General features: G+C 67.6%; 4 protein-coding genes across 6 annotated transcripts; 2 read left to right on the top strand and 2 right to left on the bottom strand.

Annotated features, from left to right (window-relative positions):
• Positions 1-64: 64 nt before the first annotated feature.
• On the bottom strand, positions 65-9,328 carry MIDN (midnolin). Of its 3 annotated transcripts, none has more exons than XM_016126605.2 (9): positions 9,248-9,328; positions 7,425-8,046; positions 6,285-6,372; positions 6,028-6,090; positions 3,973-4,101; positions 3,587-3,889; positions 3,262-3,409; positions 2,828-3,082; positions 65-2,091 (listed from the first exon to the last, which is right to left on the bottom strand). In XM_016126605.2, the coding sequence occupies exons 2-9, from the start codon at positions 7,655-7,657 to the stop codon at positions 1,814-1,816; spliced, it is 1,497 nt and encodes a 498-aa protein (XP_015982091.1). In that variant the 5' UTR covers positions 7,658-8,046; positions 9,248-9,328; the 3' UTR covers positions 65-1,813. The 3 variants fall into 3 exon arrangements, with proteins under 3 accessions (XP_015982091.1, XP_015982092.1, XP_015982094.1); XM_016126606.2 differs by having other exon boundaries at positions 3,262-3,406; XM_016126608.2 differs by lacking the exon at positions 3,973-4,101.
• Positions 9,329-11,926: 2,598 nt separating this feature from the next.
• ATP5F1D (ATP synthase F1 subunit delta) lies at positions 11,927-14,495 on the bottom strand. Its single transcript, XM_016126650.2, has 4 exons — positions 13,791-14,495; positions 13,136-13,289; positions 12,524-12,612; positions 11,927-12,392 (listed from the first exon to the last, which is right to left on the bottom strand). Exons 1-4 carry the CDS (start codon positions 13,929-13,931, stop codon positions 12,270-12,272), a joined length of 507 nt encoding a protein of 168 aa, XP_015982136.1. The 5' UTR covers positions 13,932-14,495; the 3' UTR covers positions 11,927-12,269.
• A 3,372-nt stretch (positions 14,496-17,867) lies between these two features.
• On the top strand, positions 17,868-22,815 carry LOC107500924 (CACN subunit beta associated regulatory protein). The gene is given in 9 exon segments (XM_016126648.2): positions 17,868-18,612; positions 18,696-18,835; positions 19,004-19,068; positions 19,416-19,560; positions 19,737-19,908; positions 20,141-20,278; positions 20,544-20,754; positions 21,623-21,853; positions 21,856-22,815. Coding segments are annotated over 9 exon segments (1,425 nt in total). The 5' UTR covers positions 17,868-18,444; the 3' UTR covers positions 22,011-22,815.
• LOC107500927 (voltage-dependent calcium channel beta subunit-associated regulatory protein-like) lies at positions 22,734-24,669 on the top strand. Its single transcript, XM_036234227.1, has one exon. The coding sequence runs from the start codon at positions 23,117-23,119 to the stop codon at positions 23,813-23,815; it is 699 nt and encodes a 232-aa protein (XP_036090120.1). The 5' UTR covers positions 22,734-23,116; the 3' UTR covers positions 23,816-24,669.
• The last annotated feature ends 127 nt before the right edge of the window (positions 24,670-24,796 follow it).

The raw sequence follows: 24,796 nt of genomic DNA, 5'->3' as shown, positions 1-24,796 counted from the left end.
TCTTCAGAAAGACCCCCTCCTGTCACGCCCCCCCCAGCCCCGAGGGGAGCAGGAAGACAGCCACTTGCATTTCATTTTGTTTATTACTTGAAATCACGGTGTTTGTGTAAATTTTTTTCTTTTCCAATTTTGTTTTCGTACAGGAAACTCACTCAAGTCGCTGGGACACCCCACAGCCTGACCTCCACCCCCCAGGGCGGGTAATGCTTTCTTGGGGGGGCCCTGGAGAGGGCAGCGGGGTGGGGGGAGCCGGTTCCTGCCTGGGGCCTCCACCCTCAGACCCGCGGAGGCACAGATATTATTTAAAAATCGTTAAAAAACAAAAAAAGAACACACATTTAAATAGGTATCCAAGATAGCTCTTCAAAAACAAACCCGCCTTTTTTCTTTCTTTTTTCTTTTTTTGGAAAATGAAAAAAAATTTCTCGAATCCCCCCCAACCCTCCGACCCCTCCCTGCCCACCCCCCACAAAAAAATTTACAGAGCTACAGTTAACACATGATGTTCACATCTGAACCATTAACTTCAAACACATAACGAGGAGGGGTGAGGACTTGGGGTTCACCTACAGGTAGGACAATAGGGAGTGGGCCGGGCAGGGGGTGGGGCATTGCGCAGGACAGACAGGTGGGGCCAGGACAAGACAGGTATGGGGGGGAGGACCCAAACATCTCCATTTATCAGTAAAAAAAAAAGTGAATGAAAAATAAACTCCACCCCCATTGAAATGGCCCCAATAGGGTGTCTGTCTGCTGTGGGGGGCCAGAGACCCCTGGGGTATGGGCATGAGTGGGGAGGTTCCAAATTAGACCAGCAGCGAACCCCCCAGGGGTTAATGCTACTTGGCGACGCCCCTACTGGGGGGATTCACAGCTCAGCACCCCTTCCCCTCCTGGGAGCCACAGGGCCCCCACTCCACTCAGATAGCCCACAGGCCCAGATCCCTCAGGCCAGAAAGGAGGGCTGGGGGCATCTCCATCACCCCCCAGCCATTTCTCTCCTAATTTTTCAAGAGGTTCCCAACCACTATTGGCTCAGTCAGAAAATTAATAGTCTATAAATACCCCAAACTCAGGGGAAAAAAACAGGGTGGGGCAGGAGTGTGGCCTCGGAGGAAACCGCACAGTGCGTGGCCAGCAAGAGCTGGCCACGGGTCTGTTCCCCTCCTTCCCTTTCCTTTCCTGGCAGAAAAGGGTCCCACACCCCCACCTGAACCCCAAGGCAGGCTCTGGCTAGCCTCTCCCCTGAAACAGCTTTTCTTTTCCAGGAAAATGAAACCGAGAAGAGAAAAAAGCACAGACGTGGAAGAGAAACAGGCCCTGTGGTTCCCGGGCGGTGTTTGGAGCCTGCGGCCCGGCTGGCTGGGGGGAGGGGGGCCGGAGTTGGCAGCGGGGCTCGTCTCCGTGCCCCCTCCCCTGTCTGTAAAGTGCATGTGAGGCATCTATGTTTTGACTTTAACCTGAAGAGGGTGGGGTAGCGGCGGAGCCGGCGGAAGGGGTGGGGGCGGCTTCCTTGTCTCTGCTCTGAACCATCTGGAAAGACTGCTACATATTTGGAGCTGGGGAGGGTGGGCGGAAAGGACCTGGTGTGGCCAGGAGGGAGGGGAGAGGAGGTGGGAGCTGAACCGAGGAGGCTGGAACGCAAGGCCACGGAGAGTTTGGAAAACCATGGTGAGAAATGAAATTTAAAAAACCCAGAAGGACCCCGGATGGGGAGGGGGAGGCCTCCTGCGGCACCCACCGCCTGTCCTCCTGCCCGCCTACGCCGGGCGATGCTCTCAGCCACCCTGGGCCGGAGAGAGGGACACGGTTCCTAGGCCACCACGAACTCCGACTTGATGTCGGGGTTGACCTCTGGCTTCCAGACGGAGTCCTCGAAGTCGAGGCCCAAGCCCGCGGCCTCGCTGGGGCCGCCGCCGCCGCCTCCGCTGCTGCTGTCGCTGCGGCCGGCCTTGCGGCTGGGCGGCCAGTGGTAGGGGCCGCGGGCGTCACGCCGCGCCTTCCTGCGGAGCCGTTTCTGCTGGAGCAGCAGCTGCAGGCGCTCCACCTTGCAGCGCGTGGCGCGGTTTTCCGTCTGCCGCAGCCGGTCCCCTGTGGAGAAGGCGGTGGCCGTGAACCCCTGGGGAGAGGCCCGGTCCCCCAAAGACAAGGACCTCCAGCAAATGCTTCCAAGAGGCAGACACAGCAAGGGAGCAGGTCGAGAATGTCCACCAGACCCCTGGGAAACGCAGGTTTCTTAACAGTTGTCCCCACCTCCCCTGTGCCGGCCATGAGCCCGCAGGGGTAGGGCCGAGTCCAAGACTGGCGCTCATGACAACCGCGACACAAGTTCACAGCAGCTTGAGCCCATCCAGCTCCCCCTGCGACAAAGGACTGGCATGCAGGCTTGTGCCTCAGTTTCCCCTTCATGGCCTAGGCCAGGGGCCCGCGGGACAGAGCAGCGCCACCCTTTCTCACGCCTCCAGACTTATGGGACAACCAGGTTGGGGGCGGGTGTGGGGGTGGGTGCACGGGCCCATTGGACAGAGGGGAAGCTGGGCCCCTCCTCAGCCCGACTTGGCCATTCAGAGGCCCCACCTGCCATCTGGAGAAGGTGCTGGGGGGCGAGGGGGGTGAGGGGGCAAAGAGGAAGTGAGGACGGACCCCTCCCAGGAGGGCACAAGGACACTTTGTGCCCCCAACACACGCTCCCTTTTCTGCAGGCTCTCCCCCAGCGAGGCCGGCGGCAGCTGGCGGCCCCCCCGCCACGGCGGGTCAGCTGCTCGGAGCAGCACACAGAGGGGCCTTGAGCAGCAGGGACGGGCGGGGCGGGGCGCCCGACACTCACCCGGGGGCTTGCCCACGCGGGCCTGGCTCAGGGAGGCGGGGGCCGCCAGCTTCTCACAGGAGGTAGTTTTGGGGGCGAGGTCCGGGGCGGGCGAGGCGGGGGTGCACTGCGCGTGGCAGCGCAGCTGGGTCAGGGAGGGGGGCACGCCCTGGTAGTGCCGCGTGGCGCTGAGGAGGTCGTTGAGGATCTGCAGGATGGTGCCGATGTCACGCCGCGGCCGCCCGCTGCTGTCCTGGCAGTTGGGGTGCAGCGTGCCTGCAGGGAGCAGGGGCGCCGGTCAGTGCCCGGGGGCAGGAACCCGGGCGTGCCCTGCCGCAGAGTCGCAGGCGTGTGTGGGAGCCCCAGGGCGACATGGTGGTTCCCCCACCCCCCCACCCCCGTGTATGTGCATGCGGCCGCCCCTGGGACACATACGTGTGAACCCTGCCACCTACCGGAGAAGGTCCCTGAGAAGACCCCGGGGGCGTGGTTCACGAAGCTCTCGATGACGGCGCCAGGCTTGCGGGAGCGGGACGCGGGGCTGCCCACGGGGGTGGACGCGGGGCTGGTCCCCGTGCTGGCAGCAGGGGAGCAGTCCATCTGCTGATGGGGGAGGGAGGTGCGTGAGCTCAGGGTGCAACACCGCCCCACAGCCTGGGGTCCAGGAATGACCCTCAATACCAGGGGCGCAGTGGGCGCCCCAAGTCCCCACCCATCGGTTGCGTCCAAGGGTGACCCGCCCTTGAGCTCCCAGGCCAAGCTCCGTCCCCCCAGACTCACCTCAGGGCAGGTGGTGGAGGCCGAGTGGGATCGGAAGGAGCCGGCGGTGACGGGCGAGGGGGACGTGGGGGCGGGGCTGGTGGGCACGGGGGGGATGCGGGCGGCACTGGACACGGGCCGGCAGGGCGAGGCCGTGGGGGCGGCCATGCTGGCGTCCCCGCGGGCCGCGGCGGCGGTGGCCAGCACGTGGCGGTGCTGCAGCGGGGCGTGCTGGGCTGCAAGCTGAAGCTGGACGAACATCATGTGGTCACCCACCCGAAGCGCCAAGGTCAGCGGCGAACGGCCCGACAGGAAGTCACTGACCTGCGGAGAGTGGCCTGTCAGCCCCGGGGGCCCAGCCTGCAGCGCCCCGGCCCGGCCCGGCCCGGCCCCCCACGCTGTGTGACCTGGGGCCTCTCGCCGCCCCTCTCTGGGCTCTGGGGTCCCTGTCGGTGCCACGGATGCTTAAATAAAATGAATCGGTATTTCCGGAAGCCGCCTCCGCCAGCCCGGCCCGGCCCGGGCGCCGCTGGGGGCTGTGGGGGACAGAGGCACGTCAGACGGTGGTGGTGGGGGGGGCTGGCCCTCCCTGGCCAGCTTGGTTCTTGCAAGGGGAAACTAAGGCCAGAGGGGGCGGGACCCAGCTGGCGGGCACTGCTTTCAAATAATCCTCCTCTTCTCTCCACCCTCTGGGGCCCTAGACCCTCTCTCTCTCCCTGTGACCAGGATAGAGGCACCTACACGGCCCCCTGCCCAGTCAGGCCAGCCCGACAAGCCGCGAGTGGGCGGAATTCCTGGACAAATTCTTCGTCCTAACCTTTGCTTTCTCAAGATAAATATTTATCTGTCGGGGGCGGGGCAGGAGCTGATGAGGAGGCCTCACTGCTGGGAGGTGGGGGGGCCCTGACCCATTCCCCCGGGGCCTCGACACAGCCCACAGACAAGAACTCCTATCAAGGGTCCCCCACACAGCGGGTGTGGGGTGCATCTGACCTTGGTCTGCACTTGGGGCCTGGCCAGTGCAGAAGTCTCCCCAGGGGCCGGGGTGGGGGGGGCGGAGGTTTCTGAGAAGTGACACAGGCCTGGATGACTCAGAGCCACCGCCTCCCAGCTCTCTACTGGCAGCCGCTGGTGTAACCTTCTCTGCTCGGGGGCTTCAGGCAGGGTGAGGGAGGCGGGCAGTGTGCAGCCCCCGACCCCACAACCCAGTCTGCACGATGCCCCAGCCCCCAGAAAATACCCGCTGCGGGAAGGGCCTAGGGTGGCTCCCAAGAGAAAAGGGGGTGTCCCCCCACTCCCTCCCGCAACTTCCTCCCTGGGGAGGGCTAGCGGGCAGGCATGACGCGGTGCCAGGCAGGGAGCAGCCCTGAGAGCCTCGATGCTCCGCCCAGCACCCCCATCTCCTCCCTCCTGACGCAGGCACCCCAGGGCGGATGTGAACCAAACACGCCCCGGGGCCCCCCTGCTAACCGCAGGCCCCCACCTCCAGGAGCAAGGAGCTCAGTTCACATTGGCCCAGGAACCCCCACCTGGCTCCTGGACCCCCTCCCCCGCTCTCTGCCCACCCCCATGGCAGACCACCCAGCTCCCGGCCCCCTCCTCCGCACTAGCCAGCTGCGGGAGGGCAGGATGCTACATGTCGGGGAGGGGGCGAGGGCCCGGGGCAGGAGGAAGGGAAGCGGCTGAGCAGGTTTCCTGTGGCCGGCCCAGCCGGAGGCCGGGAACCTGCCCACCCCCTCGGCAGGGCGGGCAGCAGCCTGCTTCCCCCACCCTGGCAGCAGGCGGATAGCTGAGGCCTGTGTCACTCTCTTGGGAGGAGGGCCCCGCCACCAGAAAAATGAGGAAAGGAGGGAAAAAGAAAAAAAAGGGCTGCAACAAAACCGGGAACCGCGGGCCGGCCAGCCCCAGCCTCCTCCTCACCCCCTCCTGGCGGGTTGCTGAATATTTTCCTAACATCCTGTCTAGGCCGCGCCCCCGTGCCCCCTCCATGCCTGGGGGCAGAGAACAAAGGCCAGAAAAGGACGGGAGTGGTGACTCCCCACCCTCACAATGGGGTCACGGAAGGAGTGTCACCCAGACCAGCACTCCCCCAGCAGAAACTAAAAGAGGTCGCCCCAAGGAAAGTTCAGAGGCCCTGGAGACCAGGGGGTGGTGGGGCTTTGGGTACAAAGGCCCTAAGGTGGGAGCAAGGGCCAAGGTCACCCTGCAGGCTGGCTTGTGAAAGCTCACCCCCTCCCCCATGGCGGCCACCGTGGGAGAGAAGGCCCTCAAGGTCAGGTGGTGAGTGCAGGGGGGAGGAGGAAGAGGAAGCTGGATGACCAGGCCGAGCTGGCACGAAGGCGGGGCGGCCGGCCGTCCCCTCCCGACAGGCCTCCCGGGAGCACAAACAACCCCGGGCTCCCCAGAGGGGCCGGGCACTGGGCCTGCGACCCCGCGGGCCGGCAGGGCGGCGCGGGTCTCACCTGGGTCTCCGTCAAGCTCTCCAGGGCCTGCATCACAGACTGTTCCGGCCTCGAGGCCTGAGACTACAAAGAGAGGGGGAGGCGGCCCTGAGCACCACTCCCGGCCAGGGCCTGGGCACGGGCGCTGGGGGCCCTGCTAGCTGGGGGGCTTCCCTGGCAGGCGAGGGGTTCCGTGTGTGTGTGACTGGACAGTCCTGGCGAGAGGGGGCTGCCCGCCCACGTCGGAGCCTCCAGGGCACAGGGCCCCAGCCATTTACCATGAGGCCCGCCTCCACGGTGGGCACGAGAGTCAGCTTGCTGCCATCCCCCACGCCGAACTCCTGCAGCTTCCCCGAACTGAGCCGGCTGGGGGGGGAGGAAGGAAGAGGGTGAGGCTCCGCGGAGACAGGCAGGGACGCGGAAGCGGAGGCCGCGGGGGAGGGCTGTGCTCTGTGCTCGCTGGGAGACAGAGTCCTTCCTCCCCCACCTCTTTCTGGCCCCCAGATCCAGGATCCTGAGTGTGGGGGCGAGATCACCACCTGGACCCAGGAGCCCCACGCTCGCGGTTCAGACCCCTTCCCTCAAGGGACCCCAACTCAAGACTGGGGCACCCTCTGTGCACCTCAGCAAGGCACATTTTAATCGCCCGAGCCCCCGTATGCCCCATGCCACCCTCCGAGCCACCCCAGGGCCACCTGCCTGGGGTTCAGGGGCTCTAGCCCTGGGCTCGCCTTCGTGAGGCCACAGGGCTTAGCCTTTAGGGGCTTTGCCGGCCGGGCTCCCCCTCCTCCCTCCCTCCCTGGTGGAGGCCGCCGGCCGCCTCTTAGACAAAGGAGACCCTCCCCCTCCCGCCCCTCCCCCAATGGGGCCCCTCCGCTGGGGATGGACACAGCGTGTCCCCGGAGGCCCGAGGGAGGAGGGCTCCCCGGGCTGGAGGCGATTTAAATACCAGGGGGGAGGGGAGGCTGCGGGGGGCGCTCGGTGGCGAGAACAAAGGGGGGCAGAGAACGCAAGTGGGGGAAGAGACAGCCAGACGCAGAGGGGGCCGCCCGAGCAGTTGCGGAAGCCGGCGAGGACACAGGCTGGAGGCAGCGGCCGCGCCCCCCACTCTCACAGCCAGGACCCTCTCCCCGCCCCAGGGCTCCTGCTTTCCTACGAGAGGGGGGGCGCTTAAGCCCGGCCGGGGGCGCCCTAGAAGCCGCCTTTGTGCAGCGACCCCGGGCGGGGGAGGGGGCCAAGGCAAGCACGGCCGAGCAGAGGGCGCCCGAGAGCGCGCGGCGCGCCCCCGCCCCCCAGTCTGGCCGCCCCCTTCCTTCCCCAAGCGGCGCGCTCTTTGTTCCCGCCCCGGGGCCTGGGCCCGAGGGGGCGGCGGGCACGGGTGGGGAGGTCGCGGGAGCCGGGCGGCGCGGGGTACCTACGTGTCTTTGTGGAGCAGCGCCAGGCGCTCCTTGGGTACTTTGAGGCGCTGGGACAGCCGCTTGCGCAGGCCCTCCACCGTCTCATCGGGGGGCACCGACAGCTCGTAGCGGGTGCCCGTCGTGCTGTGGATGGCCAAGCTCATGGGCGCCGCCTCGACTGCCGGGCCCAGCTCGCAGGCGCCGCCGGGGGCCCCGCGCCGGCAGCTCCGGGCACCGCCGGGCTGCGGCTCCATCCCCGGCCCGCGCTGGGGGGCTGAGGTACGTGAGGCGCCACCAATCCTCGCCGCGCCTCCGGGCAGGGCAGGTGCTCCCCAAACCGGGGTCCTCGGAGCCCCTAGGGTCGGGGGAGCAGCGCGCGTCCCCTTCGTGAAGGTCCCAGAAGCGGATGAAGAATCAGAAATCAGAAATCTGAGTGGCGCTCCGGGGTCGCGTCGACTCGTCGGGGTGCCTTCCAGGGGTGGGGACTGCACTCGCGGCTCCTTTCAGGGGCGGTTGCGAGGGAGGGTCCCGGAGGAGGGGGCGCCGCTGGCCAGCCGCGATCAGTGCGGTCTGCCGCTCGGGCCGCGCTTCCCGGCGCGTCCCCTCCCTTAGCAACAGCCGCAGCCACCGCGGCTCGGAGGATCTGGGGGTGAAAGTAACAAGAAAAAAAAGTTATAATGTATCAACGTTCTTGGGGCGGGGCTGCCGCCCCCTCCCATTCACTACTTACTCCGCCGGCCTCACGCCGGCCAATCGACGCGCGCCGAACGCCCAGCCGGCCGCACGGGTCGGCCAATGGGGGCCGCTGCGGCCCTGCCCCACGTGGCCGCCGGGCCCGCCCCTCGTCCCGCCCCCGGACCAGTGGCCAAGGGGAGCGCGGCGGGGGCGGGGCTGGCGCCGCTGAGGCCGGCCCCCGGGCCCCCGCCCGCGCCGGGGGCCATTCATAAGGCCCCGCGCCCGCAACAAAGGGTGAGCGGCCCGGGAGGGTGCGGGACCCGGGCTCTGTGAGGCACGGCGTGGGGGCAGACATTGTACCCGCACCGCTAGAGGACAGAAACGTCGGGGCCTCCCACCGCGCCCCTCCGGGAAGCCACTGCGAGCGGAAGCGCGAGGCATTCCCCGTGCCTCGTGGCCGGACCCTGGCTTGGCAGCTCACTCAAGGGTCGTTCCGACGGGCGGCCCTATCCCGGGGCGCAAGGTCCCGGCGAGAGGTGACGCTGAGGGCGAAGCCTGCATCTCGGTGACGTGGCCGGTGCTGGGGGGCCCCTCCCGCGCCGGTGCCACATCGCGTCCCACCCCCGGCCCACGGACCGGGCCCGCTTCCCGAGTCGCACCCGCCCGAGCTGTGACGTGACGCGGCGTCCCTGGCTGCGCCTTCGCGCGCCGCTCCGCTCGGGACTGCGGTGAGTCAGCAGCGCCGGCGCGCCCTCTGCCGGCCCCGCCCGGCAGCGCTGCCCGGAGTCTCGAGGAGGAGGGGGCGCCGAGGCTGCCTGGGGCAGAGGAGAGACCGGCCGACTGCGGGCTTGGGGAGAGCCATGCTAGGAGTGCGAAGCCTCTAAAGCAAGACACTGGGGCCGCACAGCCAGGGAAACAGGCTGGAACCGCGACTACCTCAAGGTCACTCGGGGGAGGGGGAGTGCCCGGGGGGCGGGGCGGGGGCTAAGGTCCCCACCAGGCGGTGCTGGCTGCACCTCGCCCCTCCCTTTCCATGCCCTGAGGGGTCTTCCCAGGTCTGGAGACACCCCGAACCCTGCCTGACCCAAGAACAAAGAAAAGTGGGACACCCTCGGGAGCCTAGAGTGGGGAACCTCTCCTTGGCCCGCAAGGTCTTGCCCACAACTCACCCCACGCGGCCAGTCCGAGCTCCCAGCAGTCCGGAGTGTGCCCACGTCCTGGACGAGAGCTCAGTGTCGGGGTAGGTCTGGGGCCGAGAGGGCGGCCCGGAGCCTTTATCCGCACCGCCTTCCCTGGGGTGGAGTTTGGGCGGGCAGGGGGCGGGGGGCCAGGCGGGCGGTGACGCACGCTGGCCCCCGCCCCTGCCTGCTGGCCAGGGCCTTGGGGCGCTGCCCGGTCCGGGCCACTCGCCCTGTAAATGAGGGCGCTCCTTGAATGTTGCTGAACTCGGGGTCGGGGTCGGAGGAGCCGACGACTCGGGCGCATCTCTACTCGGACCCCTGGGACGCCGTTTCAGGGTACGCAGCTGGTACCTTGCCCCGCCCCTTTCCTGCCGCCCCAGGCCCTTTGCTTTCGCCTGGGGGCGCCCGAGTTGGGGGGGGCAGGAAAGGGAGCCTGAGTCAGTGGCCGAGGTCCAGGAAAACAAGCCGCAGTCACCTGCCTGGAGTGGGGGTGCCCCGGCCAACTGCCCGGGCATGCAACCTCCTGCATCCCTTAACAGTGACCTCAGATGGCATTTATGGAGCGATTAACCAGAGCCAGGCCTGCCTTGTGCAGCCAGTCACCGCGCGCCACGCGCTGGGTGACCTCAGGAGGTTACTGGCCCCTGGAGACTGCGGGTGGCTGTGGGGTGGAAGGGCTCACTCTGGCCTGCGGTGGGGGGCCCTCACCTCCACAGGTGATGCTGTCATCCCTCATTACAGCGAGCTCGGAGGCTGGCGCCCAGCCTGTGGGGCAGGCACACCCTCCAGCACCCATTCCACAGATGAGGAAACTGAGGCTGAACAGGGGGAACATAGCAAATTGTTTCCTCCTTCAGATTGCCCTGGGTAGGGGGTGTTCTGAGGATGACTGCTTGGGAGCGGGGCCCTCCTTCCTCTTGCCCCCCTCTCCCCAGGAGACCCCAGGTTCTACTCACCCGCCCGGCCTACTTATCTGTTTTCTTCCTTTATCTGGCCTGACCACCTCCACCCCACCCTCGCCCCGGGAACCCTCCCAGGGTTGTGTTCCTGCCCCCATCCCCAGGTGGCTGGGCTGTGAGGAGGGGGGTTCTCGGAGGCTGGGGTTCAGGAATGGAGAGGGAGCATAGAGGTGGCCGAGCTGAGGCCAAAGCATCTGGAGGGGCGGGCTGCGCGGCCCCCTCGGGGGTGCTGCTGCTGGGGTGGGCAAGGTTGTATAACCTCAGGCTGGTCCCTGACCAGTCTGCGCCCCTTGGGTCATGTCCTTGGGGGTCATCCTCGGGTCCACGCTAATAAATGTGCTGGTCAACCTGCTTCCATCTTTCTGTTCAGAGCGGCTCACGCTCTAGATCGAACCACGCGTGAGTGCGCGCGCACCAGGGCCGCCCTCCTCGCCCCCGGCCTGCCACGAGGAGGGCGTCCTTGCTTCCGGTTCCTGGCTGTGTCCTGCCCCAGGTCGTGGCCCAGCCAGCACGGGCTGTTCTGTGCAGCCCAAGTCAGGGAAGGGTGTCGCCAAGGCTGCCGTCTTTCCTGGCGCCCGTGCCGTGCTGGCAGGGCCCGGTGGCACCTAGCTTTTCCCCCCAGGTACAGGCTGAGGCCTCTCAGAATGTGGGGGTACCTGCAGGGGATCCCTAGTGCGGAGGGGCCCTGGCGCAGGGGCTTATGAAGATCTATCTCATGCCTCCCCGATCTTATTTATAGCACCTGGGCTAGCCAGGAACTCTTAAGCCCGGGGCTCTGAGCCCGCGAGGGGGGGCGGGGGGTACGCCTGTGAGGCCCATGGCCGACGGCCTCGTCTGGGCTGGGGGTCCTGCTGCTTGGGCCCCATCGGCCAGAGTAGGGAGGCCCAACGTATCCCCCAGTGCCATGAGCTCGCCTGGAGGCCCCCGCACAAGCGTGTTCCACCGCACCACGCCTCAGACTCAGCCGTGCAGGACAGTCACTTGCACGGGACTGTGAGTGCATAGCCCATCAGTGCTGACACGCCCAGGGGTGGCTTCCCTGTCACCTCCTGGCTGCCAGTGACACAGAGGAAGACCCAGGCTCTCACAGTCACCCTCCTGGAATCCCCTGCTGGCCCCACTCAGGCCTGGGGAGAGCAAGGAGATCCCAATCTGGGCTGCAAAAGGGAGGAGGTGGGCCAGCGCTGAAGCCAACCAAGACCCGGGCTGGCCACGCCCAGATGCCCCGCCCCATCAGGGGCTGGCCCAGGCGCCTGGGTGCCAAGGAGGTGCCAACACCACTGGGGATTGGGCACCCAGCCAACCAGGGCCACCCACAGGCCAGGCCAGCTCAAGGGAGGGAACTCTGTGGGAGCAGGCAGGACCCGCCCCTTCCCAGCCTGGCTGGGGCAGGGCCAGGAGCTCACAGGGCAGGCGTCACCGGCTGAAACCCAACAAGACGCCAGGTGTCTGTCCAGTAGCTCAGGCTGGCCCAGGAGCCACAGACACCATCCCCTAACCTGCTGTCCCCACGCCTGGCCAATGACCGCTCTCCCTCCCATCCTCTTAGAGTGAAGACCAGCCCTGAGCCCTCCGCCCACCGCCTGTGCCCCCCCCACTCCCATTTACTGTGGGCCACCCCCAAGGCTGCTGCCCTACCTCACAGGAGACACAGGGCCCCAGGGTGCCGAACCCACCACCCCTGGCAGAGACAAAGTCACACACACGAGTGGGACCCTGGTCTTTAATGGGGTGTGACCAGGGCCGGGCTATCTGGAAGCAGCAGCTGGGGACAGGTCACTGCTGCAGTCTGCAGGAACGGAAGCGGGGGCAGCAGGTCACGCTGGCAGGGCCTTGGGAGGCGAGAGGTGAGCCCCGGGGGTGTCTGTCACCCCAAGAGCAGAGATGGCACTGCACTGCCTCCTGCTGGTCTCCTTGAAAGGATGGCCCCCCCCAGATGGGTTGTCCTCACCCCCAGTCACAGTGAACCCCAGCGAGCCGGCTCTCCCAGCCCAGAGCACCCCCTCACAGGCTCTGAGCCCCGTTCCCGAGAGAGTGAGGGGAGCAGTCGCCTACTCCAGGGCTTTCACCAGCGCCTCGCTGGCCTCGATGCGGATCTGGATCTCAGCCCGGGCAGCCTCGTCCGCCGCTCCCGACAGCTCCGCCTGTGCCTTCTCCAAGTTTGCCTTGGCCGCCTGCAGTGGCGAGGGGTTGGACGACGGTCAAGTGGCGTCCCCGGCCTGGTACCTGCCCCTCCACCCCCAAAGCCACGAGCTCTTGGACCCTGCTGCCTGCTCGGTGCCTCGGTTTCCCCTCAGACACTCACCCCCAGGTCCAGCATGTCCAGCGTCACAGCCTCTTCAGCCAGTAACTGCACTGACGAGTCGGCGTTCACTGTGACAGAGCCACTGCTCACTGCGGGTGGGGGCGGGACCTCCGCGTCAAGGCATGAAGGAAGCCATCGGTCCCGGGGCCAGGACAGTGGCCCCATCGGGGTCTGGGGTCCCGTGTAGGGGATGGGCACTTGGAGAGGACACAAGGGACCAGGGGGCCACCACAAAAATCTGCTGGGGGCTGGACGTGGGGACACAACCCCTTCCCTCCACCCATCAGCGGAAGCAGGGTCGGGGTGAGCAGCAGCCTGGGCCACAGCGTTGGGGATGGACAGGGCTCACTTCCCCTTGCACAAGTGTCCCCCTCTTCTGAACTGTTCCCTCCCTAGTAAGGCTTTACTTCCCTTCAGGAATGTCTCCCTCCCCCAAACCCCTACAGGCTACTAACCACAGCCACTCTGGAGCTGGGGGGTCGTGGGGTGCTTCTGGCCTGCTTCCCACTGTGCCCTGGAGGCCTACAGGCCTTTGTCGTTCTTGCCCAGGCAAGCGAGATGGGACATTTGTCCTTTCCCATCCCTGTCCCTCTGCCCTCCTGCTGCACTCACCGAAGTATTTGGAGGTGGTGCCGTCTTCAGCGTGGACAACGACCAACCCTGGCCGCAGGACCTGCAGGGTGGGCACGTGGGCCGCCAAGATACCAAAGGCCCCCGTCTGCGTGGGCACATCCACCTGCCGGACGTTGGCGCCATTGAAGAAAACCTGAAGTCATTGAAGGAATGGGTCACTGCAAGCCAGGCCCACATCATCGGGGACTCGACTCGGTCTCCCCTGCAGTGAAATGCGCTGGGGCCAACGCTTGAGTTTTGGTCTTGGGGCCGGGTCTCAGAGCTGTCACCTGCTAAAGGAGGTTTAAACGGCCAGCCGATCCCTTCAGGCCGAAGCTGGAAGAGCTCCGAGAAGGTGCTGCAGGGAGAGGCACCGAAAAGGCGCTCACCTCCGGAAAGCTGCCTGCGGCGAGGGGCAATGCGGGCTCGACGCGCAGGTCCCAACTGTGGGTGTCAGATTCCAGGGCTCGGGAGGTTGCGGGGCTCAGACCCTGACCATATGGGGGGAAGGGCACGGGTCTGGAGTCCCGAGGAAGGGTCGGCGGCCTGCGGGTTGGAGGACTAGGATCCGGGGTCCGGAATGGGGTTGGGGGAGCTCAGACCCGGACCACACGGGGAAGGGGCGCGAGTCCGGGGTCCGGAATGGCATTCGCACCTGTGTGGGCGAGGCGAAGGTAAAGGACATCTGTCCCGGGCCCGCGGCGGGGGCCGGGGCGGCGGCGGCCTCGGCGTAGGCGCGGGCCTGGCGCATCAGGCGACCCAGGCCGGGGCGGCGGAGCAGCGAAGCGGGCAGCATGGGGGCAGCAGGTGGACAGCGGTGGCCGGATTCCTGCCGAGTGCTGGCGGCCTGGAGGGCGAGGAGGACGACGCGCGGGTATGTCTGGGAGAACGGTTTCAAACGAGGACGCACGCGCGGACCGCGACGCACGGCGGCTCCGGCGCGCGGCGTGCTGGGGGTTGTAGTTCTTCCGGCCCCAGCGCCCAGTCCGCGGGTCTGGTGGAGGGTAGATTAGACGATTCTGCATGGGGAAGACCAGAAGCCTTCGCGGAGGAGACAGTTTGGTTGAATTCAGGATTTGAGGGGCGCCCATTGCGTGCCAGGGACTGGAGAGACATCAGAGAAATATCAGGATTCCGCCTCTGGTGCGGGATGGTGTGGGCGTTTTACAGACATTCAACGTAATAAGCAAGTCATCTCGACCCAGTGTTAGGAGGTGACAAACACTAAAAAAGGAGCCGCAGAGTTGGGGGTGGTTCGGTACGGTATGGGGCAGGCTGCAATTAGGACAGGTGCAGGGAAGTCCCAGAAACAGCACCGCAGACGAAGGGGCCAGCGCGGGCCAGCGCCTGGGGGTGCGGGCACGGCTCGGCTGCAATCCCCACGAGGACCAGGAGAGGGCGACCCGTGCCCAGAGATGCTCTTGTCGCGTCCCCGCCCAGCCGTCGCCCCCGCCCGCCGCTGACGCAGGAGCGCGTGCGCGGGCGGCCCGGCTCTGCAGACGTCACCGCGGCTTGCGCAGCCTCGCTCGCTGGGCTGACGTCACTGCTCCGCCCCCGCGCTCACGCACGCAGTTTGGGCCCCAGTACCTGGCTCTCAGCTTGTATTCAGGGAAAACGCGGAGTCCGGGCTAGACCGGAAGGGCCTTGCCTGAGGAGCGGAGGGGTGCAGGGCGCAGGGGAGGATGTGTGACACCAAGGCTCGGGGCCGGGCAGGTGGTCAGAGACGCAGTGACTGCAGAGGCTCCCTAACCCCAGGAGCCGCGTGTGCCATAGCTCTTTGCAGGGTCCGGACAGGACCTGTAGCCGGGCCCCTGCCTCTCAGCATCCAGGCCGAAGGAGACCCCTCCGTGCCAGCGCTGTGAGGGACACTCAGGGCATCAGTCCCAGTGCCCTGGGCATGATGCCACTGGAGTGTGTACAGAGGGAAGTCCTACTCACGAGTTGGGTGTGTCCCGTGTGCAGCCCGACCTCTCCCGGCCCCCTGGACCCATATGGAGGCCTGACCTGTCTAATTGGTTCCTCATACTCATTCATTGGACTTCGCTCCAGTCCCCACTCTAGAGTGGCCCGTGAGTAAGGGCATCACTTGTTTGTTACCCAGGTCCCAAAATCTGGATCATCCTGGAATTCTCTGGCGGACTCACTGGCAAAGCCTATCCACCCAGCTCCGCTCCTGTCACTGGCTGGGATGGCCCCCGCCTCTCCCCTGGGCCTCACTGCGGGTGCTTTCTCCACACACGCACGCACAGCCAGGGGCAGCGTGTCATTCCCCAACCGGGAGCCACACAAGATGGTTTCCCCTGCTCTGTCCAATGCCTCGAGCTTCTGCAAACACACCTTCCCACCTCAGGACCTTTGCACAGGACTAGAACAAGCTTTCCTGGGTATTTACCCAAGTGGCTGCACCTCACCTTTCTTCAGTGGTGTCACCCTTCCATGCACGGGACAAACACGTTTCCTCCAGGGGTCCAGCCCTGTGCTGCACCTGGGGACCCGGCTGTGAATGAGCTGCCCCGTGTCGCGGGGTCGGGGATGCGTAGGGTCACAGCACACCGGCAGATGAGAGGGCTACAATGGGAACCAAGTGCAGCATGGGACAGAAATGGAGGGGGTGTGTGAGGGGGGGCAACGTTAGCAGAGGTCGGGAGCCAAGGGGAGCTGCCGGGGCCTTTGCAGGTTGGGAAGCCTCGAGGGGGTGAGGGAGGGGCTCTCGCAGTCGAGCAAGTGCAAGTGCCAAGGCCTGGAGGCTGAACTGGGCCTCGGGCATCACCGAGCAGGATGCGCCTTCCTGGAGGAGGAGGGGTGCCACCGTGGGGTATGGCTGGGGCGATACCAGGACCAGAATGGGGGCAGGTTGGTGGTCTACGCATCTAGGTGAACGATGCAGGATTGTCTGTCCCAAAGAGGGCAGGGGGCGCAGCTTCGGTCCTGACGTCGGGGCGCTGGGCGGGCCCCGGTGGCACTCAGCACAGGTGGTTTTCTCTTTGCTTGTCCCAACAGGGCGGGGCGCTCGGGGAACCCTGATCGTGCCGTCGGCAGAGGGAAGAAAAGCGGGAAATGTGCCCGACCCCCGGGGCTGTGCACCCTGAGAGCTTCCAGATTGGGCAAAGCGAAGGAAGCGGCGTCTATGCACCCCAGGGCCCCCGACTTGGGGGAGTCGTGCACCCTGAGACCGCCCCCCCCTACACACACACTTCAGGACCCCGGGAAGGGTCGAAGAGTCGTGCAGCAGGGGCCGGGGGCGGAGATCAACGGCTCCGCATGGGGAGGGGGCGCCCGGGAGCGCAGGCTCCGCCCCCCGCCCCCGCCGGAAGGGAAGGGGAGGTGGTGGCCGGCGCGGACCGAGCCAGACGCGGCGACAAGAACGGCGGGGGCGGCCGGCCGGGGACCCGGCGGCACCGAGCGGGTGGGAGCTGGCTAGCCGCCAACGCGGTCACGTGTGCGGCCCCTCCTCTCGCGCCTGCCTCCCCCGCGCGCTGGGCCCTCCATTCATAAATTCTTCTCCTGCTCAGCGGCTACCGAGCGCTGGAGCCAGCCGGGAGCGCTTCGCCGCCGCCCGCCCGCCGCCCATGGGCCGCGCGTCCCGGCGCTGAGGTAGGCGCGGCGGGCCCGGGGCTGCACCGGGGCGGGCGGGGGGCAGGCCAGGGCTGCGTAGCCCAGGACTGCGGCCGGCTCCGGGGCCCGCCCTGGCTCGAGACCACCGTCCCTTCCCCGCGAGGCCCGAGGGAGGGAGCGGAGGAGCCGGGGCGGACGTGAGGGCCAACCTGCGGGGCTCTGCGCCCGCCCCCTTCGGCGGCCCGAAAAGGGACTCCCGCCTGCGCCCTTCTCGGGCCTCAGTTTCCCGCAGCGAGATCCGGCGAGAGCGATGGCGTCTACGCCTCCTGGCTCTGCCGGAGGTTGAGCTGTGCCTGGGGGCCGGCCCTCTGCCTCTCCTCGGCTCTCCGTCCCCGCCGCCAGGGTTAGATGGAGGCGCGGTGGCGAACGAGCCTGGGCAGCCGAAGCGCGGCTGGACCTCAGGGGCTGGCCCGTGGGGAACCTCCGCCCTCGGCCCCGGTCCCCGCCTACCCGCGAGAGTCCACCTCTCTTCCCCCTGCGCCTCCTGCCATCTTTCCCGGTCTCCTGTCATGTCCCTGCGCCCCTGCCTCTTCTCCCTCCAGCCTGGACTCGTTTTCCGACCTACATACACGCGCCCTCCCCCGGAGGATACGGGGTAGGCGCGGCCAGCTTCTGACCCCGAACGCTGAGGACACCTGGCTTTCGCCACCAACCTCCCCTTCTCTGGTCCTCAGTTTTCCCCCGCTGTCGCGTGGGGTCAAAGCCCGAGAGGGTTGGGACGCTGGAGCCTGTGCACAGGCTTTCCTCTGCCTTGGGGAAGGACCGCGCGCGCGCGGAGCCGACTCAAGGCTGCTGGTTATCCCGGCCTCAGGCTCTGCTCCCCAGGAGTGCGCCCCCGTCCCTCCCCCAGGGAGGCGGGTCAGGTGCAATGTCCAGGCAGTCCCTTACCCTAGTGCCGAGCCCCTCCCCAGCCTGTTTCCCCCCAGAGCAAGGCAGGCGTGGAGGCCGGCCAGCCCGGGCTGGAGGAGGCTGCTGGCAGGGGCGCCCGGCCGCAGGCTGGGCACCGCGCGCGGGGAGGCAGGCGCACAGCAGCCATCTTGCCGCCCAGGGCCCGCTCCAGCCGCCCCTGCAGGAGGCCTCCCTCCCCCGCCCCGCCTCGCCCCTCCCCTCCCCAGTGCTCCCTGGCAACCCGCTCCCCCTCCCCCAGCTCGGCCTGCTAGCTCAGTCGCCATGGGAACCGGATTCTTCAGGGCTGGGAACAGATTCGCCTTCTTTGGCCTTTTCACTCCCACTAGCGCTCGGCAGAGAAGGGGAGGACTTTAGCTCCCGGGTCGCGACCCTGGAGTCCCAGTGCCCAGCTCCTCTGGCCTGGCCCCGGGTGGGCAGCCCTATCTACCCGGTCATCGCTAGCCTAGAGCCAGTCTCCCGGGGCCGGGACGGCCCCTCCCTCTCCAGTGGCGGGGCAGGCAGGGAGCGCCTTGCGGTCTCACAGGCGTGAGCTGATGGCCTCAGTTTCCCCATTTCTCCCAGGGGTGCTTCCTCTTTCCTGGGCAGGGTTCCCAGCCCAGAACTACCTTGCCCGGCCGGCCCCACCGGCTGGGGAGGGAGTTGATACGCACACACATCTCCATCTTAAAGATGGGGAGATGGAGGTTCCCGCTGGGCCCTGATCTATGAGGGTGGGGGGGCTGCCTCGGGTCCCCCCCCCACCTTTGTGAGTCACTGCCCTGTGTGGGCTCCTGCTCTGATGTGGGATGTGGAGGAAGGCGGGATGGGGAGCAGGAGCTGAGCAGGCCCTGCCCCCTCAGGCCCCTCCTCCTCCTCACCTCAAGATGCAGCCCACGGCCACGATGGCCACGGCCACCACCGCCACTACGCCCCCCCTGGCCACGACGTGGGACAACACCACGGGCCGCCCCACTGTGAGTGATGGGGCTGGGGAGGGCGGGTGCTCGGTCGGGGCCACCAGAGTCCACAGCAGGACCTGACGCCTGGCGCCCCGCAGGCGGAGCCCGAGCCCATCCTGGACAACTACGCGCTGCTGGTGGTGGTGATGTCGGTCTTCGTGGGCGGCACGCTGGTGGTGCTGTCCGGCGTGCTGCTCCTGTGCAGGCGCTGCTGGGAGGTCCACAGGCACTTCAACAGGTGTGTGCCCGCGAGGAGCAGGTACACCGCGCATGTGTGAGGGGCAGCGGTGTTTGGGGTGACGGGTGCACGGCGTGTCTGCGCAGGGCCCAGGGCCCCGCAGGCGGGCTCCTGTGAGCTCGGACGCTGCCCGCCAGCCCACCTTGCCATACTTCTGTCCTGTCCCAGAGCCACGGAGGACGCAGAGAAGACCACCACCACCTACCTGGACAACGGCACCCACCCGGCCCAAGGTGAGGTCCTGCCCGGCCCCGCCCCCCCGCTGGGCCCCGCCCCCTGCCCGCCCCTGGGCCTCAAGCCCGTCCCTGTCGGCCGCCTGACCGTCTGTGTCTGTCTGTCTCCCCCACCAGACTGGGCGCAGCTCGATTCCGACTCATCTCTGTTTCCTTAAAGCCCACGCGTAGGTGCTCGCAGGCGCGTGCTGAGCGAGTGAGTGTGTGAGCGGATGAGCGAGTGCCCGCCCACCTCCCGCGCAGTCCCTGGCGGTCAGTCGGGGCCCCCCGCGCTCCCTCCCGGGCCGGCCCTGCCCAAAGACTGCCGGCACCAGGCACGGCCCACCCTCTCCCGGCTCTCCTCGCAGACCCCGAATTGAGGGGGGAGGACCCCGAGGGCCAGGACGCCGAGACCGAGCGCTTCCTGTCCACCAGCTCCACCGCTCGGCGCGTGTCCTTCAACGAGGCAGCTCTGTTCGAGCAGAGCCGGAAGGCGCAGGACAAGGGCCGCAGGTAAGTGGACCCCAGGAGGCCGCCACCACTGGGTGGTCTGGGCCCTTCTGGCCTTTGCCGAGTGCCTGCGCGTACCCACACCCTCGCTGCAGACCCGGCAGGGTGGGCAGTGTGGCCACAGCACAGTGGAGCATGGGGCCAGGCTGCGCAGTGATGGGCAGGTATGCCCGGCACAGGTACACCCTGACAGAGGGCGACTTCCACCACCTGAAGAATGCTCGCCTCACCCACCTGCACCTGCCGCCCCTCAAGATTGTCACCATCCACGAGTGTGACCCGGGCGAGGCCAGCGTTACCACCGTGCCTCACCCTGCCGCCACCCCCAAGGCCAGCCTTGCCATATTCCAGGTGAGCATGGAGAAGGTGGCAGCCTGACCGGGGCCGGGTGCGCAGAACCGCCCCCCATCCCCCCGCCCCTGGCAGGTGGTCTGTCTTGCTCTCTGGGCCTGGACCCTCATCTCAGGACAGGGCGGGGGGCTGGCTGGGGCACACGGAGGGGGGCTGGTCCCAGACAACCCCTCATCCACCCATGCTCTTTGACCTGTCACTGCTTCCTCCCCCACCCTGGTCTGTCCCGCAGCCCCCGGGGAAGGCCCTCACTGGCCGCTCCGTGGGCCCCAGCTCCGCCCTGCCAGGTGACCCCTACAGCCCAGCCGCGGGCCCTGCCGACTTCGAGATCAGCCCGTCCGCATCCAGTGACTCCGGGGAAAGCACCTCGGTGAGGGCCCCCCGCATCCCTAACCCCGTGTGCTTTCCCCACCCCCAGTCTGGTTCCACTCCAGGACAGGTCGGCCTGTGGCCTCCCGCTGTCCACGGACGGTTCCTGTCCAGGGCCTGGCCGAGCCCCTGGGAGCCTCAGACAGGGTCGGGGGTGGGGTGGGGTGGAGCGAGCTCCCTGTTCCCCCTCTGTACTTGGCCTGAGTGACGGGCGGGGAGCCGTGGGGAGGGGGCCTTCCCGCCTGAGACTTCCTCTTCCCTCCCAGCTGGATGCGGGTCCCAGGAGCACGAAGCCTGGTGGGCCGGGGGCCGTGGTGGGGCCCGGGGAAGTGGGCCCAGGGTCCGGGGCGGGCCCGGTCCTGCGGTTCTTCACCCGCCTGAGGCGCCACGCCAGCCTGGACGGGTCCAGCCCCTACTTCAAGGTCAAGAAGTGGAAGCTGGAGCCCAGCCAGCGGGCATCCAGTCTGGACACGAGAGGTGAGCTGTGGCCCCTGGAGGGGAGTGAGGGTCAGGGACCCTGCCTAGGTAGCCCCTGCGTGTAACACGCGGAACCTGGGGTTGGGTCTCTGCTCCTGAGGCGTCCCGGCTTCTGCCCCAAGGCGTGAGAGCCGGAACGGGGCACCCCGGGCCGCCTCTGGGCGGCGCCTGCGAGAGCGGGAATGGCACGGGCTCTGCCGTCAGAGCGTCTGCCCGCAGCGGTGGGCAGGCACCGTGCTGGCCGTGGGAGCGAGCGTGGCTGAGTACCAGCAGACCTGAGTCACAACCACAGGTGGGGGCCCACTCGGCCACCCCTGAATGTGTGCTGGCACCCCTTCCGCTCTGCAGAGGGCCGGGCGGGGCTGTGGAGACCGAGAGCTGTAGCCAGCCCTGCTCCCGGGAGCTCAGTGGCCGGGCCAGGCCGGGCCACACACGCGCCTGCTGTCCTGTGAAGGGGATGGCGGGTCCCGGTGCCAAGAGAGGCAGAGAGAGGGGACAAGTCCTGTCCGAGAGGGAGGGGCGGTGCATGGCCAGTGACGGAGCACGCCCCTGAGCTGAGGCCGGCACCGGGAAGGGAGGACTGAGTCTGGCACAGGTGCTCCTAGCTGGCGGAGGGGGGGCGCCTCGTCCCGAAGAGTCAGTCTGCGATTCTGAGGGCAACTACAGTCAAGTGCAGGCGCGGGAGCGCCCGAACCTGTTGCTGGTCGGCTGTCCTCCCTCTTGCAGAGGCCTTCTTGCTGGATTCTTCCAGGCCCCCGTGGTTGCGGGGGGCTCCTGGCCCCGGCGCAGGGGCCCAGGCTGGTGCGGGCGGGCCCAGGTGGGGGCGGGGCCGGGCGGGCTGACGTGCGTCCCTCCCCCGTCCCCACAGGCTCCCCCAAGCGCCACCACTTCCAGCGGCAGCGGGCCGCCAGCGAGAGCGCGGAGCAGGAGGGGGACGCCCCCCACGTGGACTTCATCCAGTACATCGCCAGCGCGGGCGCCCCCGTGGCCTGCCCGCCCCCCCGCCCCTTCCTGGCCGGCCCTGCCAGCCCGCCCCCCGCTCTCGGCAGGTATTTTTCAGTAGATAGAGGTACTAGGGGTGGGCCTGGGGGCCCTTGCCCCACCCCGCCCCTGCTCGGTGGCCCAGGGGCCGCCCTCCCTGCCCTGCGGACGGGCGGCTGCGTCCCGCAGGTGCCACCGCCCCTCCTGGAGGCCGCCTTGCTGGGGCCTTCTCCCCACTGTGGACCAGAGGAGGGCAGCAGGGGGAGACTGGGTAAGGGGCGAGGGGAGGGCGGGGCCCCAGACGAAGGCGCCCAGGTACCCAGGACTGGACGCCTGCTCAGGCAGGGCTGCTGGGGCTCTGTGCCTGCCCGGGTAGGGCCGCTTCGCGGTGGAGTCCAAGGCCTGAGAGACCCTCTCCCGCTTGCCCATGCTCCTGAGAAACCAGTGACCTTGTCAGCTGGCAGGACCCCTCCCCCAGCCGGAGGGCAGCAGTCCTGAGACTCAGGGCCCAGTGGGTGGGGTGGGGACTCAGGGAGCAGGGCCGAGTTCCTACCAGTGGGGACCTCCTGACCCCCTGGATTGTGTATCCCCCTTGTGGTTCCTCATCAACCCTCGAAGGTGTTGAGTGGCGGATCCAGTCACCCCAGGTGGTGGCCCAGCTGGACTCCACCTGGTCTGTCCCTCCTCCCACCCCTGCGACACAGAAGTTAGGAAGAAGGTGGGAGGAAAGTGTCGCTCTTCCTGGGTGAGAAGCCAGCCACCTGCAGCGTCCCCGGGCACTTGGGTCACACGCTGTGTGGGGACACCTTGGTTGAAAAGCAGGCTGCAGGAGAACTCGGGGTTACCCAGAAAGCATCCCCTGCAAAGAAGACAGGCAGCATTTTCAAAAACACGCCTTCCACAGGGCTTTGAAGCCCGGAGGGTCCCCATCCGTGCCCGCCCTCCCCCGCCACGCAGGTGGCTGAGGAGGGGATGCGGGGGGCCTGTGGCCTTCTGACGCTGCGGCCTGGCTTGCAGGCTAGAGGTGGAGGAGGAGGCAGGCGCCGTGGGAGGAGTGAGCCCCGAATACCCCCCAGAGCATGGCGGCGGCGGCGGCGGCGTTGTTACGGGGCCCGAGCAGCAGCGGCAGGACTCAGATGGCGAGCGGGACGCAGGCCCAGAGCAGGCCCAGACCATCTACCGCGACATCTGGAGCCTGCGCGCCTCGCTGGAGCTGCACGCGGCCACCGCCTCGGATCAGAGCAGCAACGATCGTGACTCCGTGCGAAGCGGCGACAGCTCGGGCTCCGGGGGCACCGCGCCCGCTTTCCCACCGCCCTCGCCCCCGCCCACGCCGCGGCCTGCGGACAGCGAGGCGGGCGGGCCGCGCAAGCTGCTGCAGATGGACAGTGGCTATGCCAGCATCGAGGGGCGCGGTGCGGGCGATGACGGGCCTCCCAGTGCACCCGAGAAGCGCTCCTCCTTTACCAGTGCGGGCCCCACGGCGACCGTGGGGGGCAGCTTCGAGGGGGCCCTGGCCGAGGCACCGGTGCAGCCCCGCAGCCCGCGCGCCTGGCCCCGCCGCGCCCCGCGCCGAGACTACAGCGTGGACGAGAAGACGGACGCGCTCTTCCACGAGTTCTTGCGCCACGACCCGCATTTCGACGACACTCCGCCCGCCGCTGCGCGCCACCGTGCACGCGCGCACCCGCACCCTCACGCGCGCAAGCAGTGGCAACGTGGCCGGCAGCACAGCGACCCCGGCGCGCGCCCAGCGCCCCCTGCCCCACCTGGGGGTGACCACCCCATGCGCGCGCCCCTGCGTCGAGGCGACAGCGTCGACTGCCCGCCCGACAGCCGCGCGGGCGACGACCCAGCCGTTCCTGCGGCGCCCGCCATCCCCGCCATAGAGGAGGAGCCCGGCGGTGGCTGCTCGGGCTCAGGTCTGTGCACCGGGCCCCCGGGGTCGATGCTGGACAAGTTGGCAGCCAGCCTCGAGGACAGACTCTTCCCGCCGCGCCTCCCCCAGCCCGTTTCCGCGGCCCCCACGCTGGCCGCCGCTGCCGCCGCGCCCACGTCCCCGGACCACAGCCCGGCCTAAGCCCTGCAGCCACTCTCCAGCTCCCCCGGCACGCACAGGGCCTCAGCAGCTGGACATATCGGGGGCACGACGTCCGCGTGCCCACGCGCTGCACCGCGGGGCCTCACGCGCAAGCACACCGCCCCGGGACGCACGTGCACGGCCCCCTTCGGGCACTTTGCTGGATCCCTGCCGCATTCCGAGGCTCGAGGACCCTGGCTCGTCTGGAGGGACCGAGGACCAGGTTCAGACACCTTGGCCTCCGGGTGGTGGCGGGGCCTGCGTCCTGGAAGGACAACAAGGTCTGACTGCGTGAGACGCATGCGCAGAACTCTCCTCCCAGGACCAATTAAATCGAGGTTTGGTCTGCACGAACTGGGGGGTCCTTGTCAGGGCGCATGCGCCCTAGCCCACTGGGACACGGACCACAGGACACAGGATGGGTGATGAGTGGACCGGCCGCTGCCACCGACTCCCCGAAGCCGTTTACCTCACTGTGTTGTGTGTTCGCGGCAGTCCAAGCCCCCTCCAAGCAATAACCATGCCCACTGCCGCCACCGCAGCCACCCCGGCCCCGGACGGCTCCTCCCGCCGCCCCACCCCCACCCCGTGACAGCACCCACCCTGCGCATGTGAGTGGGCCGCCCGCACTGTAGCCGCAGCATCCAAAGAGCCGCCAGGAGTCAGCAGTGTTTGAGACTTACACAAAACTCAAACGGCCAAGGTTTCAAGTTTCCTAAGCTTTATTTATTGCCAAAAGATGGGGCGGCGGAGTCACCCTGCCCCGCTCCTCAAAGCTTCGATCTGTGTCCCATCCAGCGATGGAGTTTCTTGTTGTGTTTCGTTTTCAGTTGATTATAAATATTTACTGCATACTCTCGCTTGCTCTGGGTTTTCTCTGGGGACCCAAGCGCACAGGTGCCTTGGGGGAAAGGGCCAGGGTCCCGACTGGCGGCTGTTGGCCCCTGTGCTGTGGAGTGATAGGTCCTGGGCTGAGCAGAG

This window comes from Rousettus aegyptiacus, unplaced genomic scaffold (genome assembly GCF_014176215.1).
Source record: "Rousettus aegyptiacus isolate mRouAeg1 unplaced genomic scaffold, mRouAeg1.p scaffold_m13_p_16, whole genome shotgun sequence".
Classification (NCBI taxonomy): Eukaryota; Metazoa; Chordata; class Mammalia; order Chiroptera; family Pteropodidae; genus Rousettus; species Rousettus aegyptiacus.
The sequence above is the reverse complement of the archived record's forward strand: the minus strand, read 5'-3'. Positions and strand labels throughout refer to the sequence as shown.

Excerpts from the sequence above, each read along its gene's own strand:
- MIDN (XM_016126605.2), bottom strand. The coding sequence starts at position 7,657 with ATGGAGCCGCAGCCCGGCGGTGCCCGGAGCTGCCGGCGCGGGGCCCCC. Across the intron at positions 3,410-3,586 it reads CCTCCACCACCTGCCCTGAG|CAGATGGACTGCTCCCCTGC; the intron begins GTGAGTCTGGGG and ends CTCCCCCATCAG. Across the intron at positions 3,083-3,261 it reads CTTCTCAGGGACCTTCTCCG|GCACGCTGCACCCCAACTGC; the intron begins GTAGGTGGCAGG and ends TGCTCCCTGCAG.
- ATP5F1D (XM_016126650.2), bottom strand. The coding sequence starts at position 13,931 with ATGCTGCCCGCTTCGCTGCTCCGCCGCCCCGGCCTGGGTCGCCTGATG. Across the intron at positions 13,290-13,790 it reads CCTTCGCCTCGCCCACACAG|GTTTTCTTCAATGGCGCCAA; the intron begins GTGCGAATGCCA and ends CAATGACTTCAG. Across the intron at positions 12,613-13,135 it reads CACCACCTCCAAATACTTCG|TGAGCAGTGGCTCTGTCACA; the intron begins GTGAGTGCAGCA and ends CCCCACCCGCAG.
- LOC107500927 (XM_036234227.1), top strand. The coding sequence starts at position 23,117 with ATGGACAGTGGCTATGCCAGCATCGAGGGGCGCGGTGCGGGCGATGAC.